General features: G+C 41.3%; 1 protein-coding gene across 5 annotated transcripts; it reads right to left on the bottom strand.

Moving 5' to 3' along the window:
* Positions 1-1,721: 1,721 nt before the first annotated feature.
* On the bottom strand, positions 1,722-13,497 carry STX16 (syntaxin 16). 5 transcript variants are annotated; one of them, XM_065032436.1, is made up of 9 exons: positions 13,128-13,497; positions 10,695-10,706; positions 9,659-9,766; positions 8,359-8,499; positions 7,583-7,745; positions 6,571-6,662; positions 6,059-6,202; positions 5,660-5,740; positions 1,722-3,671 (listed from the first exon to the last, which is right to left on the bottom strand). In XM_065032436.1, exons 1-9 carry the CDS (start codon positions 13,260-13,262, stop codon positions 3,567-3,569), a joined length of 981 nt encoding a protein of 326 aa, XP_064888508.1. In that variant the 5' UTR covers positions 13,263-13,497; the 3' UTR covers positions 1,722-3,566. The 5 variants fall into 5 exon arrangements, with proteins under 5 accessions (XP_064888508.1, XP_064888511.1, XP_064888510.1 ...); XM_065032439.1 differs by having other exon boundaries at positions 13,182-13,472; XM_065032438.1 differs by having other exon boundaries at positions 10,695-10,738; positions 13,181-13,472.
* Positions 13,498-14,824: the final 1,327 nt, after the last annotated feature.

Here is a 14,824-nt window from a genome sequence, read left to right on the forward strand (position 1 = left end):
CGACACGGGCCCGGCGCCGCGGGTGCTGCAGCCAGGCCCGGTGTGCGGCTCGTTCGCATCGCAGAATCCCAGAATGTCAGGGACTGGAAGGGCCCTGGAAAGCTCATGCAGTGCAATCCCCCCATGGAGCAGGAACACCCAGATGAGGTTACACAGGAAGGTGTCCAGGCGGGTTGGAATGTCTGCACAGAAGGAGACTCCACAACCCCCTGGGCAGCCTGGGCCAGGCTCTGCCACCCTCACCAGGAAGAAGTTTCTTCTCAAATTTAAGTGGAACCTCCTGTGTTCCAGGCTCTAAACTTATTTCCTTGAGCCTGGGAATTCACTAAAAGGAAACAATGTTTTTCAAATACCAGCTTTAACAGTAGATTTGTATGTTTGTTTTAAATAATATATTTATCCTCATCGAATTATAATGGATTCCTTGTTTCAATGAATTGCATCAAGGAAGGCTCCTGAATTTGGTGGTGGCTTTTTTTGGTTTGTTTTTGTTTTGGGGGATTTTTGTTTGTTTTGAGATATAGTAAATATACTTTTTTTTTCCTAACAAAATCAGTTTCCCTGTCACCTGTCCAAGATACAATTCACAAGGCTCTACCCAAAACAAGGTTTCCAAGGGTTTAATCACAGGAGATAAGACTCCTTTGTGTTGTGATTGGTGTTGTATAGAAGCAAACCCTAAATCAATTGAATCAACACAGGCTCAGTGAACACTGCATGAATTATATTAATTCAAACTTTCAGCACATTCCAAAAATCACCAAGCAAAATACTAACTCTTCCATTTTACTTTTCAGTTTCTATGGGAGACTTGCAGTAGAAATCAATTTGCTATTACAGTGCTTTTAATACAGTCTTTTTTTCACATATCACTATCAACTCCTGTTAACAGGGGGCAGCAGCTCATTTTTGCACACTCACGTGCATTTTAATGGAGAAATTCTGTACAAACCAAGAGCTTTACAGGATGTTGTGCAAGGTGCGGAGCCACAGGTTCTTGGGAGCTGCTCCAGCGCTGCTGCTCCGCTCCAGTCTTGCAGCTTCCCACGGCACTTTGTAAGGAATGGGAGGTTCGATTCAAGCCGAGAAGAAGAATCCAGCCCCCGCGGGGCAGCCCCGGCGCACAGTGTCAGCTTGCCCCGCAGCACAGAGACCATCGCAGCTGGACAAACACAGGGACGAGGTTCACGCAGCTCTTGCTGCTCTATCAGCCACTGTTCAAGCCAAGTTACTCCTCACCTGCAGTGGCTTTTTTGGGCTTCCACTGCCCCACGGCACAGAGGGTACCTGTTCTGTAATACTCCATGTGGAGAGACATCCAAAGTGATTTAGAAGCCTGGAAGGCTGTGGGGTTTGTTTTTTTCTCTTCTCCTGGATATGATCAGATTCAATAAGTCATAGCTCAAGTTACACAGGACAGTTGACATCTGAATTGAACCTCTTGCCCAATGCGTATTAAAAATGCATTTCCTTGTACAGAATTTGAAGAGAAAATACATAGCCATTTACCTCAGTGCAGTGAAGACACCACAGGCATTTCAGTGACAGCTGCGGGGGGAGTTACTCTTGATAAAGCAACTTCACTTACATTGTGCTATAGAAAGTTACACTTTTTTTTCCACCCAAGATATTTCATGTCACTGCTGCTTTCACTTAATTATAAAGACTATATAGAGACACATTATGGTTCGGTTTATACTTAAAAAAGAGCAATTGACCAATTAGGTTGGAAGTGTTTTATTACTTCTTTGAATTCATTAGCCATGATAAAATGTCAAAAGCACCAAGACAGAAATAAATAACACCATCTCATGTTAGAGAGAAAGTCGCAAATACAGTATATTAAATTATAGCAATATGCTGCTTCACACCGACCGATGCAGACAGCACACTAGGGAGACAGTAGTTATACTCACGATCATTGAAAAGATCTATTACCAGAACAGGGGAGCTGCACACCCACCTACAAACATCATTCTTTATTCCAATTTCCATTATGAGTTTAATCAAGGGTTTGGACCAGCAGGTTTGGAAGTTCCCCATCCCCTCTGTCTGGAGGCCACAGGAGTGGTACAAAGCTTTTCACAACGAGCCACAAAGAGCCAAGGCTTTCACACCTTCCTAGTCTGAGCTTTCAGGTCTGTTCCTGCGCCAAGTCAGTTTAAAGCCACATCTTAACTCATCCTTAGTACATCGTAAAGAGAAACTCAGGGCAGGCAACATATGCAACATTAATATCATAATATTATGAAGCTGCACTTTAGGGGCTTTGAGCAAGTTCCTGGGAAACGCTGTATCAGTCAGAAAATGAAGGAAATAAATTACCGTCCTTTGGGGAAAAAAAAAAAATCCATACAGAAAAGCCATATTAAAATATTAAAGCAAGGCCTCTACAATTGCACAGCACTTCAGGCCTGAGTTAAACTGAGTGTTGTGTTAGATGTCTCTTCTATAGCCTACAGCAAAGTTTTCCACTGAGGAAAACAGTGAAAACAGCCCCAGATTCTCTACTGCAGGCCTGGTAACATGTCATTTGCATGACATGTCTCATAGTCAGTTAGACAGCACAAACATCCTAAACGGCATAAACACGTTCTCTGCCAGGCAGGCATTTGGGGGAAAAATGAAATCTTCTGTCAGGGAAAATGGATGTAATAGATACTCTAGTGAAGTCACTTCTTATACAAAAATAAACAGCTTATACAACAACTGAAGTATGAAACACCCAAGACCCACTATAGTAGGTCAGCCAGAGCAGAAAGCCAAAAGGAGAATCCCTGGTTCAAGTTTAACTTCACTACTGCTTTACTGTAATGTTTGGACTTTAACTAAGAAAATGGTGCATGAAGAAAAATGTGATCATTCTGGTGAGACGAAACATGATTACTCACGCTCAGAACATTCTTTAATTAACTAAATGTGTTAAATTAGGCCAGTGATTAAATCTTGTTATTTACAAGATGAAGTACTACTCTGACTCTTAGTAATGGTGCAGTATCTAAATTAAGATCACAGGGGTTGGATTACGTTCTGGCTGCAAAAAGCTTTCGTTTTTAGCTCTCTATCCTGTTCTTTGGGATTTTTGAGTCTGGAAGAAAGGAGGTGAAGTCAAACATTTTTGTGCCTCCTATTTTGCATCATGATGAATTTCTGTTATCTAGTCCCATGACTCAGTAACATGATTTAAATTTGAAGCCTGTAACAACTGTAACACAAGAATACAGAAGACAGCACATTTTTGTTCACAGTAACACTAATTACTGTGCTCAGTGGTAAACTTCAATTTGGTGATTATTTTTAAGTATTGCGCTTCCAAATACCTCTGCATAGAGCGGAGCGCCAAATTATCTGTGCGGGGGCAAATTCCCTGACATTTCCCACGTAATCTTTACAAACACCTCACAGCTCACCAAACTTGTACTTTGAAGAATTCTACAGAAACATTGCACAGACTTGGCACCACAAGGGCTGATACATTCAATGCAGTTTTCCGGAGTGCAGGTCCATCCATTCACACGGGGGAAAAAGTTCACATCAACTCCAAAAATCAGAAAATGAAGTGAAACCTAGTGTGACTTTACACCGATAAGAACAACAATAAGGACAATTACTACAACAAACAAAATTAAAATAACAAGCATCTTCCGATTCTTCTTTTGATATTGCTCTGCCTATAGGAACATAAAAGAGAGAGTTAATACTTAGATTTCTGTTAAAGTGCAGACTGTTGTTTGGTGCAAGTGAAGTACACGTATCTCACAACTGTTCTTAGCTAAGCTGACATTTCATACAACGTATATTGCAAGGAACTGCCACAAAATACCTCTGGTCTGCACCGCAGGCTTCAGTGAAGGGCAATGTACACTCAAGTGATGTTCATCTGTATCACGGAGCTGATATAATATTCCTGTATTATATTTGAAGGACACTAAAATTCACTAATTCATTTTTAATAGGCACTTTTGTTGTACCCGAGTCAGTTGTGCCTTTTCATTTTATTTCAAGTAGAACAGAAAAGTTGCTTTTTTGTTTTGTTCTCAGTTTTCTGCTTTATTCCTTCTCTCTTCTAACCACATTTTCTCATTCCTTCCCTCTTTCTCCCAAAGGAATTAAAAGGAGGCAATGTGGAGAAAAAACTCTCCAAAAGCCAAAGGAAAGTCTGCTAATAGAAGCTAAACAAAACAAAACTTGCATTGAATTCTTTTTAAATTAATAAACCTTCAAAATTTAAAGGGCAAAAGATATTAATTTTTCTCCTTTATAGTCCCTGGAAAGTAATTATTCATTATCAGATCTGCTAAAGAGGCGTTTTTGACCTGAAACTATGTAACATGCAACCACTGTGATTATTTACTTAATTAGGCTTTAGGTATCAAAGCCTGACGAAGTATCACAACTGCTGCCAGTTTTGATGTGAAGCAGGAATTGGTAAGCAGTGATTCATACCACCAGACTGCTGCAGTGAATTAACGCAATTCCTGTGGAAGCGCCGTCTCAGCGGGTAGTAATAATTACGCCAAGTAAAACAGAAAACTGAAATTATAGATATTAAATCGGAATAAAGTTGCCAACAGTATTAGAAACAGCAGGGTATGTGTCTTTGATATAACTATGCAGACCTGTGCGTATACCTTCCATGACAGGTGAAAAAATTCCTATGCTGCACTGGAAACAGGTATGTATTGCATCAAAAATTCATAATTTAGTCAGCAAGCCAAACAGGGGTTTGCTGACAATTTAACTACCACCAGACTAGAAATAGTGTCCATTCCAACCAATTCATTTATTTCCAGTTCAGTTTGTGCAAATTGCTTGTAATTACTTTAAGCCTTGTTCATCACCAGTCAAGGCCTTACTTTAGTGATCACCAATTTACTTTTATGTATAACAAGAATAAACCTGTAACCAACTTATTTTGCTTTTCCTCAAACAGCACTTTATTGCTGTATTAGAAGTCTACTATAATACAAAGTTGAGTGTGTAGTAATAAGATGTCCATGCTTCCAAACCACAATGTTTTACCTAAAGGCTTTTGCATAAGTCTCTCACTCTACTTTATTTCCAGCACCAGAAAGACTGAACTGAGCTGACAAGTCAGGACTCGGCTTAAAATCAAAACAAAACAACCACAAAACTCTGTTCTGCTGCCAATTCAAGCTTTTCAGATGCCTATAGGAAAAGCTTCACATGAAAAGCATAAGGTTGGGCCGAACTTCTAACAAGTGTCAGATGGTCAGAGAAAACATTAAAAATTGTTCTTCCTGTTTGCACTATTGAGATAATGTTTTCAAACTAGCGTATTTCCACTGACTGAAATACATATGAAGTAGCCAATAGCCATTCCTATTTCATAAGTGCTGGGCTCTCAAAACAGAGAAGAAATCACAGAGGTCTCACCAGGTCAGCAATATAAAGGTCAAAGCCCATTACTTGGATACCCAGAAAGTTATTTAAGAGATTACCATTAGGCATCAAGCAGGACATTAACAGAAGATACACGGAAAGTACCTACTACAGTACAGTTGGACATTTTACACTGTACAGCAATCATTTCTAAAAGGGACAGTGTGAACTGAAAGATGACTGAATGACCTCACAGCTATTAAATTATAAAAGATTATTAGGCTGCTTTGCATATCTAAGTATTCCATGGGCTTACCTTATGTAGCTGTTTTAGACCCTCTTCAGTTTTCATACACGACTGTTCGACATTGTAGTCAATTCTATCTAGAACTGTTCCCTACATAAAATGGAGAGAATGAGCACCAAACTGAACCTAAATGAACTTCACAAAGCAATTACTATTATGAGGAACAGAGTAATTAATAATGTTCACAACAAACAATGAATGAGCTATGTAAATGATGAACTTTTACAGAAGAACTAGTTGGGACTTTGTTAAAAGACCTCCTTGCTCAATGACTGAGTGGCAGCTCTGTCACCATCTCACACCACATCCCTTAATAATCACCTCACTTCCAGGCCAGGTGATCAGTCTTGAAGCCTTAACACTACGTGGAATCTGCTATTTCTTACTAACACTGTGATGCCAACGTACCTGTTCTACTATCATCGCTCCTAAGTCTCTAAATATTTCATTGAGGTCGGAGATTGACTGTACAATCTGACGGATTTCCCGTTCCCGCTCTTCCACCATTAAAGTGTTTTGCTCCACCAATGCCAGCTGGTCATCTGTAAAACCCTGTTGAAATAAAGTATTTAGATGTTGAACAGTGTGAAAACACTAGAAATAATTATAAGTATTACAAAATTTTATAACACAATAGTCCTTTTAGAATTTTCTAACAATTACTCTTGCATCTACCCAGAAAGCTGGTGTGACAAAGAGCAGAACTGTATTTACAGACCTAGTCCTGGTCAGTCGTGGCACAATTATCTTAACATCACAATGGCAATACCAGTTAGGAAAATGTATCACAAATCTACAGAAACAGAACTTCCACGTAGCTTGGTGCTCATGGCATACCATTCTGATATTTTCATACTGAAATTAAAGGTACATTAAAAAGTTGCTTCATATTGAATTTGTCTAATAACATCTTAACTTACTCTGTCATAAAGTGTATCATCCTCCCCATCATCCATCAGTGGGACTGAGGTGTCAAAGAAGTGTTTGGATCTTTCTTCTCTGTTTTTCATGCCTGTAAAAGACAAACTATGTTTGAGTATATTTATGCAGACTAAAATCAGAGTCAAAGTAAAGTCTGAAGCACCAAACAGAAAAGCACAAGAAAAAAAAATCTGGCTAATAAATGACAAATAGCAGTATCTAAGTTTTAACTGCCACAAATGCTATTTAGCAAAACATAACAAGTTCAACTCTGATTAAATCAGCAATTTTAAGTGATTATGTTCCACAAAGTTAAAAACCAGCTAAGTAAAAAGCACTAAAGTGCAGTGACTCTAGGCTATTTCCTAACAAATTCCCTTAGGAACATCTCTTGTCTGAACTGTGATATTAAGTTCCACCTGTGTCATTTATACCACAAGACGAAGAAATATTAGTATTAAATTTGAAGACCAAGTGTTTTGTGGGGTTTTTTTTACACGACTATTTTAATCTTACTTAGCTGAAAAGAGCACTGCAAACAATTTTAGATTTTTAAACAGAAGATACTCCATTTCTCATCTATTTACAGATGCAGAATTTTATCACAGACGACCTTTTAATCTATCACAGAGTATCAATCAACAGCAGGTATCATGTCTGAGGACCAAGGGCTGCTTCGACCAGTGTAACAGAGGCAGCTTTGAAGACCACAGCTTGAGAAGCAATTAAGCATTAAAAATGTGGATGGATGAAACGCACTGGTTTCATTGATACATTTAACCATGACATTTCTCTTTAGCAACATGAAATAGAGAGGCAGAGTAAACCAGTTCGAACATGTGTTGTGAACCAGAAACTCCCAAATTCTAACCTTCACTCTGCTACACTCCTGGTGTTCCTGCGTGCATCACTTGACCTTTCTGTGCTTCAGTTTTCCCAACCAAGAAAATAAGCGCACTTAATTAGTGCTTTCCACAGGAGCCCGTGTATTACTGTATCTCTTATGCTTACGTTTGAGATAGTCAGACTGTGCGTGCCTAAAGTTGGTGGATAGATCCTGAAGGGACTGTGCTAAGGAAGACACTACATTCCTGAGAACACGAGCTTCTTGTTCTGTACAACTACGTGACCTGCTCTGCAAGACCTGGACTGCTCTCTGACATCTGTGAAATAACTGAGAAAACAATTTCATTAGTAAAAAAAAATACAGCAACACACACTTGAAATATCACATTGCAGAAGCTCCAAATGGAACTAATATTTTGATTTCTAGATTTTATAAATGAATTCCTTATTGCCCAAAGCAGCGTTGAAAAAGGTCTGGAAACACAGATGAACGAACAAAAAGCTAACAGCATAGCAGAGTAACACAACTACTGCTGGCCAAAGACATTTGTTTCATTATAACTGCTTGGACTGGAAGTCTTAGAAAATGTATCTGTGTTTCTCCGAGACACTTGTAAATTATTTTTATTAACTCTCCCAATCCTATTCCAAGTAGGAAAGCAAAAGGTAAGTAAAAGAACAGGGAGGTTAAGTAACTTCTTGAGATGTTCACCGAGACAGAATCACAGACTGGTTGGGGTTGGAAGTGACCTCTGGAGATCTTGTCCAACTCACCTGCTGAAGCAGGGAGACAGCGCAGTACTGGGCACAGAGCCCAGGACTCCTGGCTCATTTCAAGACCGAACGCAAGAGAAAAGCTGTGCTCAAAGGAAAGCCCTGCCTTACCACGATGCGTTATACATACGTCAAATTGCAGGCTGAGAACTGAAAGCAGTCTGTACCTGTGTGATCTCTTGGGTTGTTATTTCTATTGCCCGTTCTTCTTCACTGCTGTCATCCAGCGTTGGTCTGTTTAGATGTTTATCATGAAGACTGGCCAATTCTTTCATCTTCTGTTTAACCCTGGCAATATCATACTGAATCTAAAACAGAAAGCCCAAAGAAAGGGAAGTGACTAATGTTTCAGAGGAAAAGGTTCTGAAAAATGCTAGATGAAAATAATTGAAAGAAAACTGTATAACACAGAGCACACTAAAGATCATGTGAAAACAATACAAAGAGCTAGGTAGTAACTGAGTACTCTCATATACTTTGAATTTGCTATTTTTTAAATCTACTCTTGTTAGTCTTAGGCATATCTGCTGTTTTCAAATACACTTCATTAAATTGGTATAATATTATCATTATATAATTAATATCATAGTAAGAAGGTTTAACCAACTTCCAAAAATGTAAATGAAAATTCGGGTCACACCTTCAACTCTGTCAAACATTGGATAGCCTGAACTTAACTGTAAAAGTTAAATGACATGCGTTCAAACAAGTCATTAAAAGTAAATCTGTAAGGAGGAAAAAGGAGAGACCAATCACCTTTCTGCACAACAGATTCTATAAGCACAAACTGATGGGCCGCCATGTGCTCTGAGAGTACATTTTAGAAGGATTTTCTGAAAGTGAGGAATAGCTTCATGCTCCAAATACTGGAAAAGGTTTTTAATGGGATTCCTCCTGAATTATTCCCTTGTATTGTCCAAATACATCCATAACGTGAAAGGCATCAATACTGCATAGGCACAAAAAATTCTCCTGCTAGAACATACCAACACTTCGTGTTTTCACCATTTTAAGGTCTATTCAACTGGAACCCTCAAAGGATTCAAAGAGAAGTGCTATTTTTTTGTACCTTTCTTTCTCCGTTTCAAACTGAAAACAACTTTGGTTCGCTAAGAGTTTCAGGACCTTTCTGCAGCCTCAAGTCTAAACGCTCAGCAATAGCGTGTCTGTCCTAATGGTCCCAGCGTATCGTTAATACTGGGCTCCCACTGACAATGCAAACCCAGTCTTCTGGAATTTCTGGCCCTAGATAATCTCCCTTTATTTGACTTGCAATATATCCTTCAAGATGAGTCAGCTTGCCTGATACTCTCCTCTAAACAAGGTTGTCAATTTAGAAAACATTTATTTTTTTCTTCTAGTACTACTTCTATGATAAAACGTAGAGCGCTGACAATGTATCTGACAACACTAATAAATTCCTGCATGAGAAATCCAACTCCGTGTTGGATTTGCCACACAACTTACCTCGTCTGCTCCATCAACCCATTTGGGAGGTAAGCGTTTTGTTACTCCAATTGCTGCTTCGGGATCTAAACTTATTCCCGACACCAGTGCCATACGATCATCTGCAAGCTACAGAAGACAAAAAAAGACAGCAATTAATGTTACTCACATTGGATCCAAAACATTGAATACAAGGAAAGAGCACATGCATGCCTTGCCATAAAAATTAACCTCAAAAAAAAAGTGTTTGCACACAATGAAGGTGTGATCAAGCTCCACATCTCCTGCTTTGTCCCTATATGCTAATGAGCGACATTCTCCTGCTTCCTAAAGGATCTGAGAGATGAAATGTGCTCTCGGAATCAATTCTTAGCAGAGTTCCAAGGAGAACAAGGAATTCTCCTATTGGTACATGTCATATTGGACAATGATTCACAGCCAAGGGATCCCAAACCAATAACAAAGCAGGGTTTATATCTGGCCAGGTAAATTTGAAAATCTCATTTGGAAAAATGTCCCAAAGAGAAGTGTTTATTTTATCTTGAAGAAATACAAATAGTAACCCATGATTGTTCTCAAACAACATTGTATTTAGTCAGACACTCAGCTACTAGGCAGCTGAGGAACACTTGCAAACTGACATGCAACTAAAATTGTTAAATTCGTTTAATGGAAATTAAAAGGTGCTAAACAAAAGCAGCCAAGGCAGTGACCAATCCAAACCTCCCTATATCGCGATGACACATGCTTGCTGCTTCAGCTATTTGGTTGTACAACTTATGCAGAGCATACAAAATAGTGAATAGCTTCATTGTACAGAGTCTCTATATCCCATATGTATGCAATAAGTCAGACTAGGTTATATATGTATCTATTAACAATGTAACTTTACATCACTAAATCCTCGTCTTCTCTATGCAGCCTTGTCCTACTGTACACAGAGACACCTCATTCTATATAATGAAATGTATTAAACTAACTGAAAAAGAAAGGAACATTTTAGCTCAATGATGAACACCTGATGCACCATGGCAGAACAAAACGTGAAAAACAATACCTCATCCAGCTCCTGAAGTGATTTGTGGATCCCATCAGCCCCATCCAGTTAGAGACAGCAAAAGATAAAATGGAGAAAAAACAAAAAAGACATAGGGCAGATATAGGGTATGGTCAGTTGAGAAAATACTAATTTATTTTTAAGCGTGATGGTTTACCAAGAACAAAACAAACTGGCTTTTAAAACACGGCTCTTCAATAAATACAGCATGATATTGTACTTTTGAAGTTAGCATATTGCTTGATGCACAAACTTTAAAAGAATATTTCAGATGCTTGGTAAACAGAAAGAACATAAGAGATCAAGTTAAGAGCCTGGCTCATTTTCCAAAGTAACTGCACAGTGAAGTTTCTAGTTACTAAAATCTCAGGTAGAAAAACTGGAATAGAATATATTAAAGTGTGACAGCAAGGGCAATGTGACTGCAGCATTCAGCACCCACTGGTGAGTTCAAAGGTTTGATTACAATTGGGAGATGCACATCCAAGCTTTTAAAAGACATTGATTGACAAGCACTTCAGTTATCACAGGATAAAACAGACAACAGAGACAAAAAGCAAAAGCAGATGTAGCATACTCTCACTTATGTACACAGTTTAATTACGCTCCAGTTTCGGCTAACATCAGTCCTACATGCATCTGAAAAAATACCAAAGGCAACATATTCGCACCTTCTCTATTTGTCAGTCTTTGTACTGTAGAGGGTATGTGTGAGCAACAGGATGTATCACTGGAAGATTAATAAATCAGGCATGTCAGAGCTAAACCAAGGATTAAATACTTGTGGTTTAACAAAGCAGCACACTTCAACTAACGATCTCTTATCCTATACCAAGCTTCTGAAATAGGACTATGCTATTAAGAATGCTGCTTTGATTATCTGTGTTTAAGGAATGGTCGAATGTCCACATGAGAACGCATCTTCCAGGGCAGAACGCAATTTTTGACAGAGAGCTCTCATAGTAGAGGATTTCTTCAGGAGAAGCCTGGAGAGTCAAATAAGGTTAAACCAAAGTAGGATGAGTTAGAGTTTGCAGCGCTGCTCTGGGGACAGCACCCACAGAAAAGGGAATTCACTGCGGCTCTGACAGCGACGGACGCCTTCGACACACGAAAATAGCTCACACTACTGTCTTCACACTGCTTGCTAACACAGTTCAGTGGATGAAGTCAGTCAACGGCTCAACTTTGGTCCTGGTAGGCACTTGAGAGTTCTGTAGTTACTACAAGTGCAGTCACTGTTGGCTTTGATTGCACTTGAATGAGCACCCTAACCAATAGCTTCAATTAATGTTAACACTGTAAATAAACATTTTTGCAAGTGCTAAGTGTTATTGCACTCACTGTTGAGTAAAAGTGTAGTTTCACTGCTCAGTAGCCTGCGAGTTTAAGCTACCACTAACTTGCCTATGCGATATTTTAAAAAATCCAAGGAGCTAAAATAAAGTTATATTGATATTGGCAAAAAACCCCATGTTAACAAGAACTAAAGGCAGTGCAAAATTAAACCTGTACCATACACATTGCTATTGACATTTCCTGTTCTACAAATGCAATTTAACACATAGCTTGTCAGACACAGGTGTAATAAAGTTAACAAGGGACAAAGACAATTCAACAGCAACTCATCAGATGAAATAAAATTTGCAGCACTAAGCACTGCTTTCCCTAGCAAAAATGCATTAACGCAAAGCAATTTAGAATGATCAGACTGCCAGCAGATATTCACTGGCGCCTGTTGTAAATAAATGATAAGTTTGAACAGGAAAAGCCTCAGTAGAGCTGAGCTGCCCAGCACAGCCTGACTAGCTCCAAACTTAGAAAAAGCTGCATAAACTGGCTCTGAACAAATGACTTTTTGAAGTTTCTGCAATGGTGACTTACACTAGAAACTACTGACTTCCCTCTCTCACAGATGACTTTTGGTATTATTTGTATTTAGGAGAAAGAAAATAAAAAGGGCAATGGACATCAAACTATGGAAAAATTCAAGCAATGAGAATAATCTACACCAGAGTATTTAACAGAGCCCACACTTAAGTGAATAGAAGAGTTCTGCCCTATGAAATAACTCAGGTATTTCTCTTTGGGGAAAGGAGGCATCAAAAAGTACAATGGACAAACCCCCCTCATATCAATGCTAATGTGAGGTTATTAGAATAACTGTATTTATTACTCATGAAGGGAACAGACACACGATCAGCACAGTGACAGATCTCTTCTACTCATTCTACATGAAGGAGGAGGAAAAGGGACCAGTGCGGGGGGGAAGGCGAGAGGGACAAGAACGGAGGCCGGGGAGGTTGAGAAGAGGGGCCGGAGAAGGGGAGCTGGGGACACCGGGGGGGCGCTCGGGGAAGGCGGGAGGGCCCGGGGGGGCGGGCACGGCGCGGCTGCCCGGCGGGTACGGTAGGATGAAGGGAGGAGACTCACCGCAGCAGCCATGCTACGTGAACTCAGAGGGCTGGAGGAGCCGTAACTACTCACTTGCTCGGCCAGCAGCTGCCGGCTCTGTACCGCGTTGTTCCGCAACAACAAGAACGCGTCCGTTAGACGCCGGGTGGCCATGGCCTATCGCCCCGGGGCCCCTCGCCCCGGGGCCGCTCCGCGCCTCGCTGCCGGGCCCTCGGCCCAAGCTCAGCCCGGCGCCCGCGGGCAGAGGCGGCGGCCGCTCCGGTGGGCGCTCAGAGGGCCCGGGCGGAGGCCGCCAGCGCCGGGTCCCCCCGCCCGCCGGCCCCGTCCATACCCCCCGGATCCCAGCGCAGCGCCGGCCGCGGCCCCGCTCACTTCCGCGTTGTGCATCGCTCGGCGCCTTCCCCCACCCCGCTCCGCCCGGGCCCGCCGGCCGCTGCACCAACGTTCCGGCCGCTCCTGGGGCCGGGGGGCAGCAAAACCCCACGTTTAACTCAAGCGGCTGCGAAACCCCCTTAGGGCTGACAGACCTCAACCCTCTCCTGGCCGTAACACAGCGCTGTGGGGGCCGTTATGTTGGTTCCCCATAACGAGAGGCAGGTGTGGGCCCTGGGGACACGGCAGCCCCCTGTCCCCACACCCGCCCCAGGCCCCGTGGCGGGAGCCCGGCCATTCTTTGCTGAGGAAAATTGACAAAACGGCTTTGTACAGCGAAGCCCTGACATTTTCACACCGTTTTCAGTTAACCCGCTCCTTCTCACTGTTGTAAAGCATCCTCAAAAGCGTAAGTTTCGTTCAAAGCAAAATACTGTAGTATGGCATTGGTATGATGGGTTCTCTTTTCCTTCTTTTTTTTTTCTTTTGAATCCCCCCACTGTCCCCCCAAATTCAGTGAATTTTCTATTTTCAAAAACAAACAAACCTCCCACAGGTCTTTTTGCTGGCTTCAACCAGTCAAAAATCAGGATATTCCCTGAAAATGAACAAACTGTTTAAAACGACTTTCTGAAAGAAGCTTTAGAATAAGTCGGGCTGCAATGATTTTGTGCCCTGCTGCTCTGTTGGGCTGGCCTGGCTCCCCCTGCACGTGGCCAGCGTGACACGAGGTGGGGTTTGGGGTCCACCCCGCCAGGTCTGCGCCTCGTACCCACACCCCAAGGGACGTCCAAAATCTCCCTTGTGGAACCACCAGCGGCCATGGCCCGGCATGGCCAGGGCACCTGCTGCACGCTGGTCGTCAGGACACTCCCTGCCTTAAATTATCAAAGAACACCCCCCAAAACAACTGGTGTTTACACATATGGGAGGAACAGCGACTATAAACACAACCACATTTTTTTCTGGAAATCTGTTTTATCTAACCGCCTCAGCAAACTTGTACAGTGAGAAATAGAAAAAAGTATTCCTTTGCTATCGTGAGACATTTGGGGAGTTTTCTTGAGCAGCCCTTCTCCCTCAGCGGGAGAGACACGAAACTTGGAATTTAGCAAAGAAATCAGCTCCAGTCGTACAAGGACTAACACACACGTTTCATTTCTTTGTGGTCTGGTGAAACCTGTTTTCATTTTGGCTGCCTGACAGAGGCTTTAAAAATGTATGTATATACTTCATTTCTTCATGCTAATTTTTGATCTACTGTAACCATTTTTTTATTCTCTGAGAAGAGTTTCAGCTCATGGTGTTCCAGCTTTCTCTTGGCACTGCTGCTGTGGCTGTAG

The sequence above is a fragment of the Columba livia genome, chromosome 16, assembly GCF_036013475.1.
Source record: "Columba livia isolate bColLiv1 breed racing homer chromosome 16, bColLiv1.pat.W.v2, whole genome shotgun sequence".
NCBI lineage: Eukaryota > Metazoa > Chordata > Aves > Columbiformes > Columbidae > Columba > Columba livia.

Bases quoted from the DNA above. Each gene is read 5' to 3' on its own strand.
- STX16 (XM_065032436.1), bottom strand. From the start codon at position 13,262: ATGGCCACCCGGCGTCTAACGGACGCGTTCTTGTTGTTGCGGAACAAC. The intron at 6,203-6,570 runs GTAAGTTAAGAT...TTATTTCAACAG, and splicing joins ATGATACACTTTATGACAGA to GGTTTTACAGATGACCAGCT. The intron at 5,741-6,058 runs GTACGTTGGCAT...CATTTTATGTAG, and splicing joins GAGCGATGATAGTAGAACAG to GGAACAGTTCTAGATAGAAT.